A 23557-nucleotide genomic window follows, 5' to 3' on the forward strand; every position below is an offset into this window, starting at 1 on the left:
AGGGGAGGAGGAAAGTCAGGGGAGGGAAGGGGAAAAAATCTTAGGAAAAATCTCCAAAGCCATGGGGCCTCTCTGTTATCAAGACCAAACTTGACTGTGTTAAGTGCAGTCTTCAGAACTGGACTCTGCTGAGAGTATTCCTAAGAACTGGACTCTGTTAAGTAGATTCCTATATCTTCCAGAACCATGTACAGAGATGCTTAGTGATGAGGTTGATGGAAAGGATTCAGGCAGAACTACAAGATGTCCTGAAAGAAAATGCTCTTGAAAATGAGCATACCGTCTCGAAAATGCTCTTGACTGACGCTATCACACAGCCTTGTGGTTTTTTTGTTGTTGTTGTTTTAAAAATCAGGATATCATCTTAGACTTGGCTATTTTAGGTGAATACAAAGTTATCTGGGTGAAAAAATGAGAGCCCAAAGGGTGGAGTGAAGGGAACTAAGTAAAGATGGGCAGAATACTGAAGAGGCCACTGTGATGATCCAAGAGAGGAATGATGAGGCACTTGACTGGAGCAGTGGTTGTGGAGAAGAAAACAGGGGCATATTTAAAGAAATACTGGTGGAATATGCTTCGCAGCACTTTGTTACGGATTGCTTTTATGGGATGAACTAGGGAAAGCAACCCAAGGGCAATACCAGTTTTCTGGGCTTGCATATCCGGATAGATGGTGGCATCATAGAATGAGACAGAGAGAAAATATGAGGGAAGGTGATGAGTTCAGTTTTGGCATGTTGGGCTTTGGACACCCGTGAGATAGCTTTGTTAGTTGAAAGTTCCACTGACAGATGGGAGTCAGTGATATGATCCTGGGAATCACTAGCCAATGGGTGGGATATGAAAGATTAATTAAGAGAGAGGGTAGATGGTAGAGGGTGAAAAGAGGCCAGCCAAAGGTAAAATCCTGAGGACCAACAGCATTGTAAGGGGCTGGAAGAGGAAGCAGAGGTGAGACACTGAGAAGAGGGGGAGGCATTAGGAGGGCCAAGAGAGATTCTTTCAAAAAGACGAGAAAAGTATGTTTATATTCTTCTCCAATATGCACTGTCCAATTCGGTAGCCAATGCCACATGTGGCTTTCAAGAGCCCGAATTGTGCTATAACTGTAAAATACATCTGGAATTTGAAGTCCTATTGAAAAATTTTTAAAAGAATGTAAAATATAATTTTATATTAATTACATATTGAAATATTTTTTAATATATAAGTTAAAATATATTATTAAAATCAATGTCACCATCCCAAATTTTCTAATGTGCCTGCTAGAAAATTTATACCTGTGGCTCACATATTTCTATTGGACCATGCTACTCTAGAAGAAACAAGTTCTTTTAGTAGGACAGAGAGAGGTCACTGGACTCAGGGGTTAGAGAGCCCGCATGTCAACAGAATGGCAGGGACAGAGGACAAGTGAGATAGGATAGAGACTGAAGAAAAGACTGGAAGGCCTGAATGAGAAAGGAATAAAGTTGGAGGGAAGGTGAGGGCAGAAATGTGTGTGTAAGTTGAGAAGATCAGTCAAAGGACCTGTTTTTTTTCCTGAGGAAAGTTGGGTGGAAAGTTGGGAGACTGACATGGGAGACACAGATGAGGGGACAGATGATGAGGGAGCACGGATGGACAAGAGGCCAGGGCCAAGCACCAGGTGAGGGACCTGTCTCGAATAGGAAAAGGGACTTACTTCCTCTGAGAAGAGAAGGAAGAAGGTGAATGGCTTATGTGAGTGAAGGATGGGAAGTAAGATGGAGGAGAGAGAAAGAAGCGCCAAGATGGAGTGCGTGCCAGTGGCTTGTTTTCTCAGTGAAGGAGGGGCAGGAGGTTGAGAAGGGATGAAACCTGGATGACTGCTGAGAAGCAGCAGAGAGAACCTACCAAAGAAAAGGAAGAAAATGAGGCAGTAGCTTGGAGGGGCACGTGCAGCAGCCCCTGGTGGTGGCCATCTGTACCAACGTGGGACTTGCTATCAGAAGAGTGGAGAGAGGTAGGTGGTAGGAGGAATGTAGGGGAGAAGGGTCAGCAGGACTGGGAAATGGCATTTGAGCAGGCACAAAAAGTGAGGCCAGGAAGGGCTGATGAACTTGGGGGAAAATGAAGGTGTCTAGGCACTCATTTGTCAGGATGAAGATCATGTGTACTCAGGAATGAGCAATCCAGAGGACAGTTGGTTAGGACACTGAGGGACAGAGGAGTTCCAGGTAATGATGTAACCCAGGGCATGGCAGGAGCTGGCTGGGGTTGGCCAGCTGACCATGAGCTGAAATGCTCAGAGACAGGAAGTTGACAGATGACAAGAACAGGAAGGGGCAAAAGATGGCAGAGCACGACACGAACTTCAAATGAGCGGGAGGGAGTCGGGTAAAGAGCACGCCAACATACTTTAAACACACCCACAAGAGCACCCTGACCCTCCACACCTTTCACTCCTGCAAATGCCTCCTCGGTTACCACATCTTGACCACACAGTAATTGACAAGAGGCGGGTCAGCACCCCCGGTAGTTCCCATTCCTCCCAAATGGAGAATCTGTGAGATGTTCAGACACTTGCCTAAAATAATCAGACCCAACTCTGCCACAGTCTTCGGAGAGACACTCCCTTTTGACAGAAAAGTGCTTACATATTTTTGCAGTGTTCTTTTATCTCCACAAGTGAGTAGGTTTGATTTGATGATTACACTGTGGGAGTGTGATTTCCTAGGCACATTAATCTTTTCTAAAAATCATTTTCCATCACTTTACTTCTGGATTTTTATACACTGGCTACTCTTTGTCATCAAAAGTGAACAAACTATTCTATAATGAACAGCACGTTTACTTCCTAAAATTATCAGATAGAAGTCATTGCTTTGCTTCAAACCAATACAGAAAATCAAGGGGTTTGAATAAAGAAAATCATTTATAAAAATAGCATCATATTCACTTAGAAAAAAATCAACGAATGATTCAGCTTTTAGTGGAGTTACCTAGCTAAGCCATAGGTCTAGGAGATGATTAATTTCAGCACTTCTGGGTTTAATAGATATTATAATTTCAGTCCCTTGCATCTTCATACAGAACAGGAGTCTTGCCGTTCTACCTGCTCGCCACAGCTCTGCAGGCAGAACTCTTGCAGAATGAAGGGGTGGCGTGAAGAAGAAGGTAGCTTAGAGAGAAGGGCTCTGGAGCAGGAGTGCTCCTCGCCCTGTGTGCATTACACGTGTGCCATCACTCTCCCACAGGGAAGGCTGGGCTCAGCTTAAACAACACACATGCAACCGCAGATCTCTGTACCAACTCTCAGGCTCTGTAAGGTCACTCCAGCCTCGCGAATGGGATGGAAATGTAGAACTAGAGGTTCCTCCCCATTTATTGGACCAAGCTCCAAGATAGGATTGAGCAGTTTTCATCAATCTCCAAATGGTAAATTCAGCAGCACTAGCTTAGCAGGATCGTCAGTTCTTAGCAACTCTAACAATACAGGCCCACAAAGCAGCTATTGATCAATGACAACAAAGGGCCTCTGTCCGGCTACGCTGACGAAGGAGCTGGGAGCGCAGGCTGCTCATTTGCCGTTGACACTGTGCCACTTCACCATGCTCATCGTGCCTCAGGCGAGCTTGAAATTCCCACAGATCTCCTGATTAAATAAGGCGTTTTAAAAAAAACTGGGGGCAGCTTCCACATATGAGTGAATAGCAGAAGAAAGGATTTTGAATGGTCCCAACACAAATAAATGACAAATGTTCAAGGTGAAAGATATGCTAATGATACTAATTTGACCACTATACATTGAAAGTATTGAAACTATTACCTTATAAACATAAAATTATTGCATCCATTAAAAAATTAGAAATTAAAAACAACTGGGGGCAAATTCTCCCAGATTTCTGTCTCCAAGCACAGCATAAAAGGTTAGAAGGAAAACTGGGATTACTTATATATGGTGATTTGGCGACTGAAGGAAATCTATCTACATCCTTCCCATTTTCTCATAGTTACTTGTGAACACATTCTTTGCTTCACTGTAAATCTGCTGACAAAGCAGCTTGGTGTGTACGATAGGCATGATGGCCACAGTGACACAGAATCTTCTTAAATAGATTTAAACCAAACAAACATTATAATTCCTGAAGGACAGATACTACAAAGATTAAAAAGTCATTTGCCAAGTGCAGTCCCAGGGCCAGTTGGGGCATTCTGGATTCTACATGAGTCACATCATTTCCCACAAAGACCATCCAGAGTTGCTAATGAAGTGAAGGAAAAAGTGTCACTGACCAAGAATGGACTTGCACGGCATTTTGAAGACAGATTACTTAAATATTAAGAGAAGCAGGCTAAGTAAATTCATCCATTCATCTATTCATTGGAAAAGTATTTGTTTGCTGGGTACTAAATGCAAGGCCCCGTGTTAGACACACAGTGGTCCCATGGTAGATACAGTACCAACTACTGGGGAACTGATAATCCTACACAGTTTATAATCCAGTGAAATTTTATACTAATGCCATAGACTCATATACTAAGGAATCAAGGATTAAAGAAGCTATTAATTTGGAGTTGAAACTAAAACATGACCAAAACAAACAAACAAAAATCTCCGAAACCCCATAAAAAAATTTTAAGCCCACAGTATATAGTTTTCTTTATAGAACTTTGTTTCAGTTCATAAACCCATTCAAGTCAACTCAGAAAGAATGAGATAGAAGATAGGTTTTAAGCCCTTATCTATTCAACTGTAAGCACAGTCTAAGAAAAATTCTGGAAAATGCTAATGCCAGAGTGGAATTTTGAGGTCATTTGGTGCTAGAGCCTGTCAGTTCACAGGTAAGGGCACCACCATTTATAAAAGGCTTAGAAACTACTTCTAATTTTGGTTTGGTAAAAGTTCCTTGGTTTCCTAAGGAACATATGCCATAGACTGACAGTGAATATATTCCACAAGGACTAAAATATTAATGTAGAATATTCACAGATTCCTCCTTTATAATCTGCTGCTAAGAATAATTCTGGCACCGCCTCCTCGTGTTTGCTTGTGCCGGGCCGCTGAGATGACTGGAGAGTGAAGTTGCCTCTGTGGTGGAAGGCAGTTTGGGAAGTGAAATGGTTCCTTTCCCCTCTCTTCACAGAGAATTGGGGGAGGAATTCCACTTGGGACATACCCCCAGACTTGTATGGGGTGCCCAAACCTCATAAACCAGGGTGACCATCTCTTGTGTGAAAGTTGTTAGCCTCTGCTATTGCATGGAGGGAGGGTTAAGAGAGACCGAGCAGAGCCCAGACAGGGGCACTGCAGGGAGTGGGGAGGATGAGGCTCACCCTTCAGGATTCTGACTTGCCTGCTGGTCCACAAGTGGGGGCTACTGAAAATGATGGAATGCTGACAGCTGGGATCAGCCAAATGTGGGTGCATATCGCAAGGGGCTACTGGTACCTGGGAATGAGTCCTTGTCCATGGGGACTGTTGGAAGCACTACTCATCCATCCACATGGAAGTAAACTTACAGCAGGTAAGACAGAGAAAGGAGAGTTGCCTGATCCTCTAGACCCCTCCTAAACATCCACTATCACACATTCCCTGCCAGAAAAAGCAGAAAATTACCCTCAACACCACTGAGATGCAGTCTGGGGTAACGGCTTCTCCACTTCAGACCACTGTTTGGAATTGCCTAAAGGCAGAAGCCAGATGGAGGAGGCTGCAGCCTGAGCACTGGAAGGGTGACCAGTGAGGCCAGCTGCTTAGAAGCAGAGATTTCCTAGCTGGATTATGAATTTTAATGACAAAGTGTCAACAAGATCTCAGCCTTTGATATCTAATCCATGGGCTAGACTGAAAATGAACCTAAATCTTGTTAAGTTGTTAAGGAGTCTATTTATTCATTCAACACTTATTTACTAAATGCCAGCATGTTCTAGATTATAGAGATAAAGCAGGTATAAAACAGGAATTTTGCTTTCACAGAGTTGACAACCTACTTGGAAGAGGAGAGCTTTATGTGTCACCCTGATCAGGTCAACAGCAAGAGCCTGGGATTGTTCAGTTCTTAAGGCAACTCACAGGTCTCCCACCAACAGAAATGAGATAATAAGGAAACCAAAAAGGAAGCCCTCAGAAATGCAATTCTCCCCAGTGCCAATCTCAGACTTGGCAAGACAGAACAAAGACAAACAAAATCTTCTCAGAGAGCAGAACAGGTTCAGCCAGAAGATGGCCAAGGAACCCATCACATTGTGCTGAAGAGAACCTCAGACAGCCTGAAACCTGGGCCTGAGGCAGGGTCTGTTGAAGCCAAAGTCAGTTAGTTCCCATAGTAGACATGTCCAAGTGTGTTAGAATTGTTTTGTAGTAGTTACTTACACTGCCTGAGCTGGTAGGTATGTACTCAGATTCTCCTAAACATTTGGGTATGTGTTTCAGGAGGAGATGGTAGAAAAGTATAAAATACATCTCAAAGAAATAAAGGAAGTCTCTGGTGCTTGGAAAAATGCTAATAAGCATGGCTGTATGTCTCACTGGGGCATGCTAAGGACTTGGGAAGCCCTAACAGTGCTGCCTTAAAAAATGCTATTAGCTCCTGCCTTATGTAACTGTAACTATAGCTTTCTGCATACCCTAAAATTAGAGAAACGTCATCTAACTTTTTTTTGAGATGGAGTTTCGCTCTTGTTGCCCAGGCTGGAGTGCAATGGTGCGATCTCAGCTCACTGCAACCTCTGCCTCCCGGGTTCAAGTGATTCTCCTGCCTCAGCCTTCCCCTGAGTAGCTGGGATTACAGGTGCCTGCCACCATGCCTGGCTAATTGTTGTATTTTTAGTAGAGATGGGGTTTTGCCATGTTGGCCAGGCTGGTCTTGAACTCCTGACCTCAGGTGATCTGCCTGCCTTGGCCTCCCAAAGTGCTAGGATTACAGGTATGAGCCACCACACCCGGCCCCACCTAACTTTTATACAATCACTTTTCCATCATTCACATCATTAACATCACTGTCGTGTGAGGACTAAGCAGACTGGTGTCAGAAGTGGGATTAAAGCAAAGGATGTCTTTAAGAATGTAGCTGCCCACTTTCAAGGTAGACACTAAATTATTCTGAGGTTTTATATGTAAGAGGAAATCCAAGGGGGGGCGAGTTTTCCTTTGACTCTCATTGAGCCAACTCTTGTAGAAGTCAGAGATTCCATAATGATTTAAATACAAACAGTATTTAATTAATGCACAAAGTTTGATTGATAGAATATATAAACACAATGTTGCTTGGAACTGTTTTTAGATGATGGCTGCGTACATGTCATCTACCCAGGTAAAACACAGCTGAATATCTGGATAAAATCTAACACATCAGTGACTAAAACTATACATATCACAGTATCTACAGTTATCCATTATAAAGTAAACTACACTAAGTTGAAGCTAAGGCAATACAATTTAAGCATTAAAAACTAACTTTTCTACTTTTTTTTTTTTTTTTTTTTTAAAGACAGAATCTTACTTTATAGCCCGGGCTGGAGTACAGTGGCATGATCATGACTCACTGCAGCCTTGACCTCCCAGGCTCAAGTGATCCTTTTATCTCAGCCTCCCAATCAACTAAACCACCACATCGGGCTAATTTTTAAATTTTTCGTAGAGATAAGGTCTCCCTATATTGTCCAGGCTGGTCTCAAGCGATCCTCCTGCCTTGGCCTCCCAAAGTGCTGGGAGAACAGGCTTGCCCCACTGTGCTTAGCCTAAGACTTCTTTTTTTTTTTTTAGATAGAGTTTTGCTCTTGTTGCCTAGGCTGGAGTGCAATGGAGTGATCTCGGCTCACTATAACCTCCACTTCCTGGGTTCAAGCAATTCTGCTTCAGCCTCCTGAGTAGCTGGGATTATAGGCATGTGCCACGACACCCAGCTAATTTTGTATTTTTAGTAGAGATGGAGTTTTTTCATGTTGGTCAGGCTGGTCTCGAACTCCTGACCTCATGTGATCCACCCTCCTTGGCCTCTCAAAGTGCTGGGATTATAGGCGTGAGCCACTGCGCCCGGCCCAGACTTTTTTTTTTTTAAGAGAGACATGACCATTTTAGCCTGAGCTAAGCAGGAGAGACTGGCAACAAGCCCAAAGTCTACTGAAGAAGGAAAAAAATATGCTTTAGGTGACTCTGGGATTTTGACTTTTGGCCATAAGTTATGCAGCTTCTCAGGTAAGAAAAGAAGGGAGCAGTTGAACCTCTTTTCAATGATAGGTGAAAAATGCTGTAAGTAAAATAATGCTATAAAGATAATGTAGAAACAGAAAGTATTAAGTCTAACATTCTTTTATTCATCCCTGGATAGACAGCCAAAAGCTGTATGCCTCAGCAGTTGTTAATAAAGGACCTTGAAAAAAATACAGATGGCTGACTCAGGTGCATTGAGAAAACAATCCTTGAGCTAATTATTGTATCCTCTTCAAAATATAAAGGTTAAGTGAGTACTTATATGCCAATTTCTATAATAGTTTAATTCTTCTATTTATTCTGTATCTTGTCATTATAAAACTGGGTTTCTATAGAATGCAAGTTCCAACTGTATATAGCAAATAAAAATATCCATTATGACCAACCCCCATGTGGCCAGTTAAGTGAGGAAGAAATGAGGACATCCACCTATGTCAAACAGCAGGCATTTAAAAATAAATTACTAAGCATGGCCCCACAAGATGTAAATAGGAAGGCTAATACCTGGTCAGCTCATATGAATTTCAGTAAAAGATCATAACCCATACTTAGAGATATTATTAGATACTACTACCTATCAATTATCAAAGAGAATGTTCCCTTGTGATCATGTAGTTACCACAGTATACAAAATTGAAGCTGCATGATAATTTGATAAGAACAAAAAATGTGGACATTGGCACTAAGTATTGTTATAGTTGCAAGTTTCTAATTTCTGGCTTTCTCTTAATGGAATAATGAAAACCTCTGGAGATGAGTCCAATATGTTTAAACACACATTGATTCATTCATTCACAACAGGGTCTTGCTCTGTTGCTCAGGCTGGAGTGCACCGGTGTGATCACAGCTCACCGCAGCCTTGAACTCCTGGCCTCAAGTGATCCTCTCATCTCAGCCTCCTGAGTAGCTGGGATTACAGGAGTGTGTTTTCATTCCCAGCTAATTTTTAAAAATTTTTTTGTAGAGATTGGGCTCCTTATGTTGCCCAGGCTCATCTAAACTCTCTTGCCAGCCTCAACTTCCTGAGTTTAAGTTATCCTCCCACCTCAGCCTTCCAAAGTGCTGGCATTACAGTTGTGAGCTACTACGCCTGGCCTTAAACATTATTTTTAAAGGATATATGGGAATAACAAAACATAATGTGAATACAAGACTACAATTTTTAAAAGCAACAAACCTCAGCATTAATGTATTTTGTAAGCTGATTGTTGTGGCATGCTCAGATGGTGGTATAAAAACTCACCAAAATTGTTTCACTTTACTTGGGTAAAGTTTTACATGTCTCTAATAAATTCTTGACATTGATTTGGTTGCATTTTTACTGGCATCTCTGATTTTTAAAAAGTTATACAGATATAATACTAGTTAATAAAAACATATGCAAAAGTAGTTATGAATGATAGTAATTACTGTTCCACAGTAAAATACCCTAAGGTTCTTTTCTGTGATAATCATCACTTTCCATTAGAAAGAACAATTAAAGGAGAATGAACAAGATTTTGTGTGTTCTCCAAATCTCCAACTAATGTGTACTCATAGAGCCCAGATGCCACTCACAGGACAGGAATATCAAAGATAAGCACGGGACCCCCTAGCAAAAAGCAGACGATATCAAAGGCACATGGTGGTACCACAAAAATGACATGCACACCAACCCAAAGGTGGGTCTGCTAACGTGACAATCTAAACACGAAGCAATGCCAATACCAAACCATTAATGAAAATTTGTTGAACCTACAAAAGGTTATGATATTCCTTCCAGAGACAAATAATATAAACTACACTCTTAAAAAGCAATATCTCCCAATAATAAATTAACTCATACTCAGTTTATCACCAAATATGCGGGCAGAGTGACAAATGATTTAAGAAATAAAATAGTAATTTGTTTAATTGATATATCTTTCCCTTGAGAATTCAAGTATCAGTTGGAGATGTAAAAAAATCTATTTTTTGAGCTGGGCATGGTGGCTCTCACCTGGAATCCTAGCACTGGTGAGGCCAAGATGGTAAGACTGCTTGAGCCAAGGAGTTTGAGAATACCCTGGGAAACATAGTAAGATCACCCCGTCTCTAAAAAAACGATTTGCTGGTATGGTGGTGCACACCTGTAGTCCCAGTCCCAGGTTCTTGCGGGGCTGAAGTGGGAGAATTGCTTGAGCCCAGGAGGTTGAGGCTGCACTGAGACAGGATCACACCACTGTACTACACACTGGGCAACAGAGCCAGACCCAGTCTCAAATATATATATACACATATATATATACACACACACACACACACACACACACACACACATATATATATATCTTTTTTTTTTTTTCCTAAGTTGATATTATAAAACTCCAAATCTTAGGCCAGAGGACTAAATGACAAAAATGGAATTTGGACTGACCTGAAATGTGGGCCTCCTGGCAGATGTCTTTAAAAGTTGACCTTCCCTCCCACAAAGTGACAGCTTATGCATGTCTGTGGAGTAGCCAAGTCCTGAGCCAGTCTCTCGTCAACGGAGGAGCTCATGGGAGGGCAGGAGGATACAAATTTTCCCATGAGAATGACAAAATATAGGGGCATCACTGACATCCCAGTAGGAGCCTGGGACACTTGGAGAGCTGTACTTTTAAGAGAGTATTATGTTACTTCCTACTTTTATTTTTCATTTCCATATGTGTATGTTTTGAAACAACAAACAAAACCTTTACATCCTGACTGCTGGCATCTTCCAACATTCATACTACCACCTAGCCATATAATACTCGCACATGGCTAGGGCAGGAATCGTTGACTGTCTAGTCCAGCTGAAGGCAATATGGTTTGGACCAGTGACCACCGCATGTTGTCTGGTTCTCCCTCCTCCAAAGTGGTGATTCAAAAAAAATTGTCTTCATTCTGTCCTCTCTTTACCGCTATTTGGCAAGTTAGGGTGGTTAATATTCTCATTAGCCACAGGACCATGAGGGGTTTATCTGGACCTGGATGAGAAAATTTCACAGTACTCTGAGATCCTGAATGTGGTGACTGGCTGAGACTTTGAGTCGCCTCTTTTTGGGAAGGTGGCATAAATGCATTTCAAATTACATACAGGATAGTGAGGTTTCATGGTGGTTTTTTTTGTTTGTTTGTTTTTTTCAGACAGATTATCACTCTGTCACCCAGGCTGGAGTGCAGAGGTGCCATCTTGACTCACTGCAACCTCTGCCTCCTAGGTTCAAGCAATTTGTGCCTCAGCCTCCTGACTAGCTGAGATTACAGGTGTGTGCCACCACACCAGGCTAATTTTTGTATTTTTAGGAGAGACAGGGTTTCACCATGTTTCCTAGGCTGGTCTTGAACTCCTGGCCTCATGTAATCTGCCTTCCTTGGCTTCCCAAATTCTGGGATTACAGGCGTGAGACACCGTGCCTGGCCTATATTTAGGATAGTTTTAAATGGGGCCATTTTAAGAGGCTATATAGGACAAGAAAAGGGTGAATTGTAGTAGACATTTTCTATTTTGGGTCTATCCAAATCACCTCTGGGGTAAGTGATTACATTGCTAGTCTATGGTGGCAGGTGACTATTTCCAAGGGAAGAGTCAAAGGCTTTTTCTCCCTAGCCCACAGTGATTGGATCAAGGGTAGCCTGGGGCCCACCAGAGCCAATAGCACCTCAAAAGACATTTGTAGGGGGGACTTGTGAATCAGAGGCAGTTCTTTCCTACTGATTTTAAACCAGAGACTATAAGTTCTGCAGCCATTTTTCTATCTGAAGAACTGTAATAACCCAGAGGAACAGAACTGAGACATGAAGGAAAAAACCAGAATCCTGGCAGCAAGATTTGAGTTCTCTTAACAAGTGATACCTGAAGTTGCCCTACCCTTGCATACTTAAGTGTGTAAACCAGTGAGTTCCCTTTTGCTTAGGCCGGTTTGGGTTGGGTGATCCCCTTGAAAGCCCCTATGTTATAAATCAAAAACCAGTATGTAAGCTAGGTGTGACTTCAGTAATGTGAAAAGAAAATTCTTCATTTTACAGGCAACTCTAGTAATTTGGTACTGAGCAAACCTTAGGGATTTTACCGCTTGATGAATTGGGGAAAACTGTTTTTACTGAAGTCTGAATACAGGATTTGGGCACCATCCCTCACGTTGAGATGATATAAGCATTTTGCATCTTAAATTGCTCTGAAAAACTATGCTTCCCCCTTTATTTTTTCTCCCCAAAAGGAACTTTCCTGACATTTTAAGTATCAATGAAATACCTTAAGTTTGTAGATGGATAAAAGATTACATTATAAGAAAACATGGCAAAGGAGGTGAGGTCAAAAGCTGAGAGCAAGAGGTGTGTCAGGTTGGGGCGTGGCACTTGAGAGGCAGGAAGGTTTGGAAGGGTTCCTCTAGACCAGAATTAGCGTCACGTCGGCTGGGGATGAAGGAGGGTGGCTGGGGTAGCCCTGAGTGCCCAGATAAGGAGTGAAAGCATGGATTCCCAAAAATAAAAAAGACTTCATGAGTTTCCTCAGCCACGCACCACACGCGCCAGCTGAGCAGCAACAACACCCAAGGGTTCACCCAAGGTTGGGGACCAGCCAGATGAGTCTAGGTCACGGAGGCAGGGCATCCCGGTGTGCTAGAGGAAAGCTGGAGTAACTGGGCTACCCTCTGAACACCTCACGGATATTATATATCTGGTACGGATAGCCCAGGATTCTTTTGAGACCAGTTGTAAATTTCTTCTCAGCTTCCTCATTTTTTGAAAGATTAGAACTAAAGATCATATGGCTTCTGAAGAATAAGAACTCACAATGTAATTAGCAATTGTACAAGGAAGCATGATCTGAAGTCTCACAGCTATTTTAAAGTCAAATAACTGAGTCTAATTAGAAGCAGTCCACAGCTATCTTAAAATTTAGGAATTAGGAATTCAGTTGCTTAAAAGGTAATTGATGCATAAAGCACAGCTGCCTTCAAGGCATTTTTCTCAGTACCACAGGTGCTACAGTCATCTCACAGTTTCTAATTGTTTTTAGGTGACAGGGGATTTACCAGAGGTAGAGCTGCCTGAAACATTGCTAAGAGACAAAACAGTGCTAAGGATCCTGCGTGGAGTGGCTGTTCCAAGCTCACATCTCTTTCAGTCCTCGAGTACTCGTCTCCCATTAGTCTCATTGGTGCATGTCTTGAACCAAGTGTTTAGAAAAAGCACCCAGGTATATAGAGGTATTTGCAGGTATATACAGAAGGCATCATGATGGGAACACTAAGGAAAACCCCTGCCTCTCAAATCTTCAAGCAGGGCTTGAAGTAGCCAAAGAAAGCAGTGTCAGGGGCTGTTGGGCAACAGCCCTGAATATTCCCAGGGAGAAGCTGGCCACTGCTGCCTGGCTTCATGTGGTTCTGATGTCAGCATTTTTCTGTCTCAGGCCCTCTGTCATTCCAGGATGCTGGAGTCCACGGGCCCTGTTTTATACCCTAGCTGAGGACTAAGATATGCTGTTTAACATCTTGTGCCACCCTCCCAATTCCTTCACTCATCCTGCTTTCTCTCAAATTTCCTGAATGCCCTGACTTGCCGGGCAATGTTCTCTTTTGTGGTCCAGAAGCTGACTACAGTCTGATCTCTGAGGTTCAGGCTCCCCTAAAATTACTGACCAGGACTGGTGCAATCTGCTTGTTCTTGGTTCTGATTATGATTTGCCCCCATGGAGGCTGCTAAGTTGGGCATCATTTAGTGCTCTTTACTAGCTGACCCTACCTGGCACGGCCCCACTCTGCTCCCAGCATGCTGTGCAGCTGGCAGTGTGTGCTCCAGTTACAGTTCCTTCTGGGAATTGAGGCTGTCAAGGCTTTTTAAGTTATCTAGGGAGTTGCTCTCCACAGAAAAGGCTTGATTATTCCTCCAGACCCTAGACTTATCTCAAAATTGTTTTCTTCGCTAAATCCTGGTGTGAACTTTTTGTTAATGCTAGTAAAGTACTGAACTGCCTACCCCTATCTCATAATATTATAAGGCTTTTTCCTTTTGTTAAAAAAAAGAATCAATCCAGTGTATGCTACTATACAGCTTCCTATCTGATGTGGGTATAGCTTGATAATAAAATGGAGTAACTTGAAAATTCTGAATTTTAAAATAAAAAATTATTGGGGTCCTCTCTATCATCAGTCCTCCTACCTTTCATTAAGTTGGGCAGTATGAGATTTTGACAGACTTGCCCAAAGAGGCAACAAGACAAGAGAATTAGGTGAGCCTTGGTTTGGGTTCAAAATCAGCTGCAGTGTTTGGAATTTGGGGCTTGGGTTAAATGATTATATTTTGGTGGCTAGCAAGAATCTCAGCATGTATGATTGAGTTACAGAAATCAGCCAGAAACACCCTTGGGATAATGGCCATGTCAACTCATTTCATAATGGTATGTGAAACTAGAAATGAAATTAGAAAGACTGGGTAGTTTTTTTTTTTTTTTTCCAAAGGAATGTATAATTCAGGTCAAACATTTTTTTTAGAGTGGATTATTTAAGTAGGAGGCCTATTCATGCACTTCTATGCATATGGTTCTTTTTTCCCCTTGATTCTTAGAATTAGGACTTGGAAAATTATTTTCTGTTTGTGGCCACTTTAAAACCATGTTGCAAGCAAAATGAACTATAAAGACTACTGCAGAAAAATCTCTAATTTTTTCTTAAAAGAGAGCTCTGAATCTTTGTAACATCTAACAAAGACGCTAGGGAAAAATTAGGGCTTTTTTGCATTAGATTCAATCTTCTTGCCAGTAGCACACCCACCATTTACCAAGTTTATTTTAACATCTGGCACTGAATTTAAGGAGGAGGAGCAGGAGGAGGTTACATTTCTTTGCATCTAAAACCCCACATAATAGTAAGAAGTGATAGGTCAGATTTACTGGTTATTGTTAGGCAGAAAGCCATACTAAATGCAAACTACTTGAATCTCATAAATTACATATTGTGGGACTAGTGTATTGCGAACATTGAGCCTACCTCAATGTGAACAGCCAACAGAATTCTTAAAACATCTTTGAGATCCATGCTATTCTTTAGTTATTAGAGTTTTTATTCAATATCCTCTCTTAGCATGAATATGATACATTAAGTAATATAGTAATTCTGAGTTTTTCTTTTTAGAAATGCTAAAGTGTTTAACAATTCTTATCAATACTTAAAATAGCACATTGAAAAGCCCTAAAATAATAACAGAAAACACACTTTCTACATAGAGGATCCAAGGCAACAAAATCAAATGGGATAGGCTGGAACTGCCAAACCCACCTAGACAAATGTGGGCAAATGAAGACACAGTAAGAGAAGATACGCCAAGTGAACGGAGTATAAGGCACAGCTTCTGATTAGAATGGAAGATGGTTTTTCACAACTCCACAACTATTCCTCCATGACCTCAGAAGCCTGTCCTCCCTCCTACCTTGCTGGTCAGCAGGCTTTCCTGTTAGCTGCCACAGTCAGGACTGTTTTTGGAATACCCTAGCATTTTTTCTGGGCATGGAGAAGCCTAGCCCAGCCAAATTTCATGTCTATTCAAGTCACATTCCAGAACCAACTTCCACAAAGTATAAACCACCCTTTGTCACATACTGTGATGTTGTGCATTTTTTTTTTTTCCCAGCTTAAGCCTGTGTACAGGTGAAGACCCTGTGCAGATTTATAAAAGACTGACTTAAGTAGCAACTTTGAGGGCAAAGAAAATGCACTCTGGTTTAAACAAGTTTCTTGTCATCAGATATAAAAGCAAGCAAACCTGGCAACACCATACCTTTCTTCCACGGAAACTTCCTTCAGCTGCTGGTGTGGCTTGGTGCCTTCCATTTCCCTGATGCTCACAGCATAGATCTTGGTGGTGTAGTCAATGGCCTTTTCTCGAGCAACATCGCTGTCATAGCCTCAAACAACAAAAACAGATTGGGGAGCCAGTTGGTTTGCAGTGGCCCAGGAAGGGAGGTGGTGGGAGGTACAGTCGGCACAGGAGGCGCGTGGCAGGTGGGGGCTCACCTCCATCCTCTTCCACGTCGGTGTCCGACTCCTCGCTGTCCACCAGCTTGCTCTCCTGGGTCCCCACAAACTCCCTGGTCCAGATCATCAGGGCTGTGTCGGCGCCGCCCACTGTGAGCAGCACAGAGTCATTGTGCAGCCACCTCACGTTGGTGACGTGTGCACTGTGCCCCACATACTTCTTGAATCTTGCATGCTGTCCCTGTAAAGCCCGAAATTGGTGATTACCCCAGCCACTGTCTCATTATTTCTTTCTCTGGGCTCATTTATCCATATTAATTTCTACTGGCTTCTACTGCATACAAAGGAAACAGTTCAACAGCAATTTCCCTACATTTCAATTAGAATGTAAGCTCCATGTGGGCAGGCACTAGGTCTCTTTTTTTTCTTCAAACAGTACCCAGCTCACAATAGGTCCTCAATATATATTTTTTGAGGGAATGAATGACACGTTAGACTACAGAACCTATTTTCTGGGAATCTGTGGACATATAAAAAGCTTGTTCTGGTTCTCTCAAATGTCAAAGGTGCTGTCTCCACAGGTCTTTAGTGTAAACTCCTGACTGTGAGTCTGGCTGACATCTGAGATCAAGTGTCTTCACAGCCATCCCCTACAGTGACTTTTGTACCATAGTCGAGGCAGTGGCAGAAGAGCAAAGGATCTCTTATAAACCTGGGGCCCCAAGTAAGATGTAAAATGAACTAACAGTTTCTGCCACAGACGCTAGAAAGCATTTTTAACAGAAACACTCAAACACTGATTTAAAGACAAAGTTCCTTTTCAACAAACGTAGCCAAATACATAAAACCCAATTTATCAGTAACGACTAAAAGCTTTTTGACTGGTGTGCCCAGGCCACCCCACCTTTATCCCCAGTTGAGGGCAGAGGGCAGAGGGTGGAGGGTGGAGGGTGGAATGTGAGTCAGCTGCTCACGCCAGGGCAGTCCTGACAAGTGGTGCAAAATCAAAGCTGGCACCAGAAAGAGTTTCCATATTCAGCTCATGAGCCACAGCCTGGCAAAAACAGCTGCAGCGGGAGCCATTTAAAGAGGTGGAGTTTTTCCATCCTCTCAGCGACTCCGAGGGAATACCTTACACAATCTGGAAAGCCACACGCACTCTCTGAGGTCGTGAGAGAGCCACCAGTATCCTAGATGAAAATTTTATTAATTTACAAGTGGCTCCCAGAGGAGTTTGGACTGGCATGCTGGAGAATCTGAAACCAGCATAGACACACGGCAGCGAACAGGTGCAGGAGCGTTTGTGACTTTGTAATACTCCTGGTCAAGATCTCCCTGTATTTGGCCAACCCCTAGCTGACAGCAGAGTGGAACTGCCAACTCCTCAGTAGGGTACTGAGCCTAGAAAGATTCCTGAAGCAAACAGGCAGGTCTATTTCCAGGAGGCCCTCCAGAGTCATTAGTTTGCTAGCATAGGCAGAACAAAAGAATTTCCAAGAAAAACCTGTTCGAACATGTGAGATCCAGAAGGCAGGGAAACAGAGGACAGTCACAGCAGCTGCAGCCATGTGCCCTGCTGGTCTTCTAGCTGGAAGCAGGGGCACATCCAGTTTATATACCACGAATGCAAGCTGTTTCTTTACAGAAGTAAAAGAGCATGAGAAATGCCTCTCTACACTCTTAACTTATAAGAGGGACACAGGGTTTCCAGATGGGAAGAAAAAATGCAAAAAAGAAAGGTTCAGGGAAAAACAGACTCTAAGGGATGAGATTCAGGTTGCAGAGGGAAAAAAGGGACATAGAGGAAGAGAAAGAGAGGAAAAAATTCAGGGCCAATGAAGAGATTTAACAAGGCAGAGATTCTCCCAGCAGTGGGTGATTCAAGATTCTCAGAATAGGAAACGAGATCACTGCTCCATGCAACAATAAAGGGAATTGACACTGGGTAGAAGGTTCTGTGAAACCAGCTGCTGTTTCAGGAGAGACATTGGCAGCGATGTTTAGTGGTTCCCAGCAGGGCCTATGGAGGAAACATCCTCAAGACCTGGCACAGCCAGTGGGATGAACGACCCTTCTGGGTCTTCAAGCCGAATCTGCATTTGTTACATCCATCAGAACTTGCTGCTTCCCCACGACTCTCTTATTCATCGAGTGATGAAATAATGGATGATAGCACCAGAAAAACCTGGAATATGGGCGGGTGCAGTGGTTCATGCCTGTAATCCCAGCACTTTGGGAGGTTGAGGCGGGCAGATCACTTGAGGTCAGGAGTTCAAGACCAGCCTGGCCAACATGGTGAAACCCCAACTTTACTAAAAATACAAAAATTAGCTGGGCAGGGTGGTGGATGCCTGTAATCCCAGCTACTCGGGAGGCTGAGGCAGGAGAATCGCTTGAACCTGAGAGGCAGAGGTTGCAGTCAGTTAAGATCACACCACTGCACTCCAGCCTGGGCAACAGCAAGACTCTGTCTTAAATAAAAAAAAAACCTGGAATATGTCTCCAGAGTAGTGGTTGCCAATCCCTTGTAGGGAGGAAATTTCTGAGAATCTCATGAAAGCTAGGCACTCACCCCCTACATTCACATTTCAGTTTCCCTATCTGTAAAATTTTCCATGCAAAGTTTCTCTCTGAAAAATCATTCTCCAGAGCTTTTGACATTCTGAGCAGGAAACTTAAGGACTTGAGGGCATGGAGGATTTTAAAAATGCAAATGACATAGTGGTGTTTTCCTCTCTCCGTTTAGTAGAAGGGTCTAGGTTTGGAAGGGAAGGGAGGCTATGGGAAGCAATCAGCAGGCCATACAGATCGAGTCAAAAAACAGAATTTGGTTTTCTGATCCATGGTTTAAGATACTACAAAAATGGGTCGTGCTCTTGTTAAGGCTCTGACAAAGGTTAGAGTCTGTCTCATGGAGGCTGGGACGAGATGGTTGTCAGGGCACTAACGATCTAATTGAGAAGGCTTTAACCTATACAACTGAATATTAATAAAGATACACATCTGGCATGGAAAGAAAAATGCCTGGAAGAAATACCCACTCATGGGAAAGTAGAATGAGAAAAAGAGCCAAGATAATGACATGATTTTAGCTCCTAACAAATGGAACTTGAATTTTGGACACAGAGCTGTGTGGTGGTAATAAGATCTCACAGGTATCACCAAGACTGATGACATAGAACTCAATGCGAGAATATAGCAATGGCATGGTACATTAGTCTGCTTGGGTAGCCATAACAAAATGCCCTAGGCTGGGTAGCTAAACAGCAGAAATTTATTTCTCACAGTTTTAGAAGCTGGGCAAGATTAAGGTGCTGGCCAATTTGGTTCCTCGTGAGGGCTCTCTTCCTGGCTTGTAGATAGCTGCCTTCTCACTGTGTGCTCACATGGAGAGAGTGCAGTGTGTGTGTGGAGACAGAAAGCTAGCTCTCTGGCATCTCTTCTATAAGGACACTGATTCTCTCAGATTAGGGCCCCTCCCTTATAAACTCATTTAATCTTAGTTACTTCCCTAAATGTCCTATCTCCAAATACAGTCCCATTGGGAGTTCGGACTTTCACACAGATTTGGGAAGACAACCATTCAGTTCACAACAGATAATGAACTTTGTTCAACAGAGTGAGAGCAGTTGGACAAGTGTGACTATACAGCTGGAAATATTCATTGGCAAGAGATTCATGTATTTCGGAAGGAAAGTGTGCCAGAAAAATCAGATTTTTTTTTTTTTTTTTTTTTTAAAGAAGAGGCCAGATGCAGTCGCTCATGCCTATAATCCCAGCACTTTGGGAGGCCAAGGCAGGTGGATCACCTGAGGTCAGGAGTTCGAGACCAGCCTGGTCAACATGGTGAAACCCCATCTCTACTAAAAATATAAAAAATTAGCCAGTTTTAGTGGCAGGCACCTGTGATCCCAGCTATTCAGGAGGTTGAAGCAGGAGAACCACTTGAATCCAGGAGGCAGTGGTTGCAGTGAGCTGAGATTACGCCATTGCACTGCAGCCTGGGCAACAAGAGCAAAAACTCCATCTTCAAAAATAAGTAAACAAGTAATTCTTTTTAAAAAAAGAGGAAGACAAGTGATTCTATCAAAATAATTCGTATTTGGCTAGTAGTCTTTTTAAGCTATGAACCTATTTCTTCAATCAAATCTGACACAGAACTTAAGAATGAAAAGATAATTTAAAATAATGGACAAAAGATTTGTACAGATACTTCCCAAACAGCAAATAGACGAGAAAGTGCTCAGCATCCTTAGTCATCAGAGAAATGTAAACTGAAAACACAACTGGATACCATTATCTACTCCCCAGGGCAGCTGAATTTTATGCATCTGACAATACCGAGTATCGGCAACTGGAACTCTTACATTTCTGGTGGGAATACAAAATGATACCACTTGGGAAAAAGGTCTGGCAGTTTCTTAAAATGTTATGTATTTTCCCCATGACTCAGAAATTCCACTCCTATGTATTTACCTAAGGGAAAGAAAGCATATGTCTACAAAGACTTGTCTAAAAATGTTCATAGCAGCTTTACTATAACCCAAAACTGGAAAAGTATGTTCATCATAGGAATATGGATGAACTAACTGTTATATCCATACAATAGAATTCTACTCAGCTATGAAAATGAATGAACTATTATGCAACATGGATGAATCTCAGAAACATCTCTGAGTGAAAGACGCTAGATAAAAAGCAGTACCTATTTCATTTATATGAAATTCTTAAACAGGTAAAATTTATGGTGAAAAACACTGAAACAGTTGTTTGACCTGAGGAGGGAGGGGGCATGGGGACTGGCCCAGAAGGAGTATGAGGAAGCAGCCTGGGGTGGCAATGGCCTATGTATCTTCATAAGAGATGGTTATACAGGTATATGAGCTTTTGGTCAAAGCTCATCAAATGGAACACTGAACATTTATGTATTTCAACTGTATGTAAATTTTACTTAAAAAATATCATAAGCAAATCTTGAACTCTAGGTAATAATGTGCATGATGTAACACTTAGGGGTAAGAAATCTTGATATCTAAAATGTACTTTTTCCTCCCAGCTTTACTGAGGTATAATTAACAAAGATTTTATATATTCAAGGTGTACAACAGAATTTGATATATGCATACATTGTGAAATAACTACCATAATCAAGCTAATTAATGCATTAATCATGACATAGTTACCACTGTGTGTGTGTGTATATATTTGGTAAGGACACTTAGGATCCACTCTATTAGCAAATTTAAAGTAAATAATACAGTATAATTAAATATAGTCACCATGCTGTATGTCAGATCCCCAGAACTTATTTATCTTAAAAGTTTATACCCTTTGCCTGGATGTGGCGGCTCACGCCTGTAATCCCAGCATTTTGGGAGGCCGAGGCAGGCGGACCACCTGAGGTTGGGAGTTCAAGACCAGCCTGATCAACATGGAGAAATCCCATCTCTACTAAAATTACAAAATTAGCCAGGCGTGGTAGCACATGCCTGTAATCCCAGCTACTCGGGAGGCTGAGGCAAGAGAATCAGTTGCACTCAGGAGGCAGAGGTTATGCTGAGCCCAGATTGTGCCAAGGCACTCCAGTCTGGGCAACAAGAGCAAAACTCCATCTCAAAAAAATAAAAAAGTTTATACCCTTTGACCAACATCTCCCCATTTCCCCCCACTCTCCAGTCCTTGGCCACCACCCTTCTACTCTCTACTTCTACGAGTTCAACTTTTTCAACTTCCACATATATGTGAGATCACAAAGTATTTGTCTTTCTGTGCCTGGCTCATCTCACTTACCATGTCCTTCAGGTTCATCTACACTATTGCAAATGACAGGATTTCCTTCTTTTTTATGGGTGAATAATATACCACCATATATATGTGTGTACACACACACACACACACAAATACTTTCCTTATCCATTCATTTGTTGATGGATACTTCAGTTGTTTCCATATCTTGGCTATTGTGAATAATGCTGTAATGAACATGGTGGTGTAGATATCTCTTCAAGATACTGATTTCATTTCCTTTGGATATATACCCAGAAGTGGGATTACTGAATCACATATTAGTTTTTAATTTTCTGAGAAACATTCATATTGTTTTCCACAATGACTATACCAATTCGTACACTGTTGGTAGGCATAACAGTATGCAAGAGTTCCCTTTCTTTACACCCTCACCAACACTTGTTCTTTTTTAAATAGACATCCTAATAGGCATGAGGTGATATCTGTGATTTTGATTTACATTTTCCTAATAAGTGATGTTGAACATCTTTTCATATACCTGTTGGCCATTTCTATGTCATCTTTGGAGAAATGTCTATTCAAGTAATTTGCCTGTTTTAAAATCATGGCTTTTGCTATTGAGTTGTCAAGTTCATTATATATTTTGTATATTAACCCTTTATCAGACACAGGGTTTTACAATTATTTTTCCCATTCCATAGGCTGCCTTTTCATTTTGTTGATTATTTCATTTGCTGTGCAAAGTTTTTTAGTTTGATATAGTCTCACTTGCTTTTGTTTTTACCTGTGCTTTGGCTGTTATATCCAAGAAATCACTGCCAAGACCAATGTCAAAAAATTCTTTATATTTTCTTCTAGGAGTTTTATGTTTTCAGGTCTTACATTTAAGTCTTTAATCCATTTTAATTTTTCTAAATGGTGTGAGATAAAGATCCAATTTCATTCTTTTAAATGCAGATATCTAGTTTCCCTGACACCACTTATTGAAGAGACTGTCTTCTCCTTATTGTGTACCTTTGGTATCCTTGTCAAAGATTGACTATATAACATGCATGGATCTATTTCTGGCATCTTTATTCTGTTTCACTGGTCTATGTGTCTGTTTTTATGTCAGTACCATACTGTTTTGATTACTACAGTTTTGTAATATAGTTTGAAATCTGTATTTCAAAGTGTGACACTTCCAGTTTTATTCTTTCTTGGGACTGCTTTGGCTATGTAGGTCTTCTGTGGTTACATACAAATTTTAAGGATGTTTTTCCAATTTTTGTGAAAAAAAGGCCTTTGGAATTTTGATAAGGATTACATTGAATCTGTAGATTATTTTTTGGGTAGTGTGAATATTTTAACAATATTAGTTCTTCCACTCCATGGACACAGGATCTCTTTCCATTTATTTGTGTCTTCTTCAATTTATTTCATGAGCGTCTTACAGTTTTCAGTATACAGTTCTTTTGCCTCCTTGGCTAAATTTATTCCTAAACATTTTATTCATCTTGATGGCACAGTTTTTTTAAGATAGTCTAAGTATATAAAAATGTAATTGAATAGTGTATGTTAGCTTTGTATTCTACAATTTCACCGACTTTATTAATTCTAACAGTTTTCTTGAGGGGAAGTCTTTAGGGTTTTCTATATATAAGACCATGTTGTATATAGAGATAATTTTACC

The 23557-nt window shown here is 41.6% G+C and overlaps 1 protein-coding gene across 1 annotated transcript in view; it reads right to left on the reverse strand.

The window, feature by feature from the left end:
- Positions 1-23557, reverse strand: part of EML6 (echinoderm microtubule associated protein like 6) — a 264728-nt gene that overhangs the window by 28073 nt on the left and 213098 nt on the right. Inside the window, exons 30-31 of the mRNA XM_011996533.1 lie at positions 16177-16378; positions 15941-16067 (exon numbers count right to left, since the gene is read on the reverse strand). Of these exons, the coding sequence (XP_011851923.1) occupies positions 15941-16067; positions 16177-16378 (329 nt within the window). The remainder of the gene's footprint in view (positions 1-15940; positions 16068-16176; positions 16379-23557) is intronic.

This window comes from Mandrillus leucophaeus, unplaced genomic scaffold, assembly GCF_000951045.1.
Source record: "Mandrillus leucophaeus isolate KB7577 unplaced genomic scaffold, Mleu.le_1.0 Scaffold518, whole genome shotgun sequence".
Lineage (NCBI taxonomy): Eukaryota > Metazoa > Chordata > Mammalia > Primates > Cercopithecidae > Mandrillus > Mandrillus leucophaeus.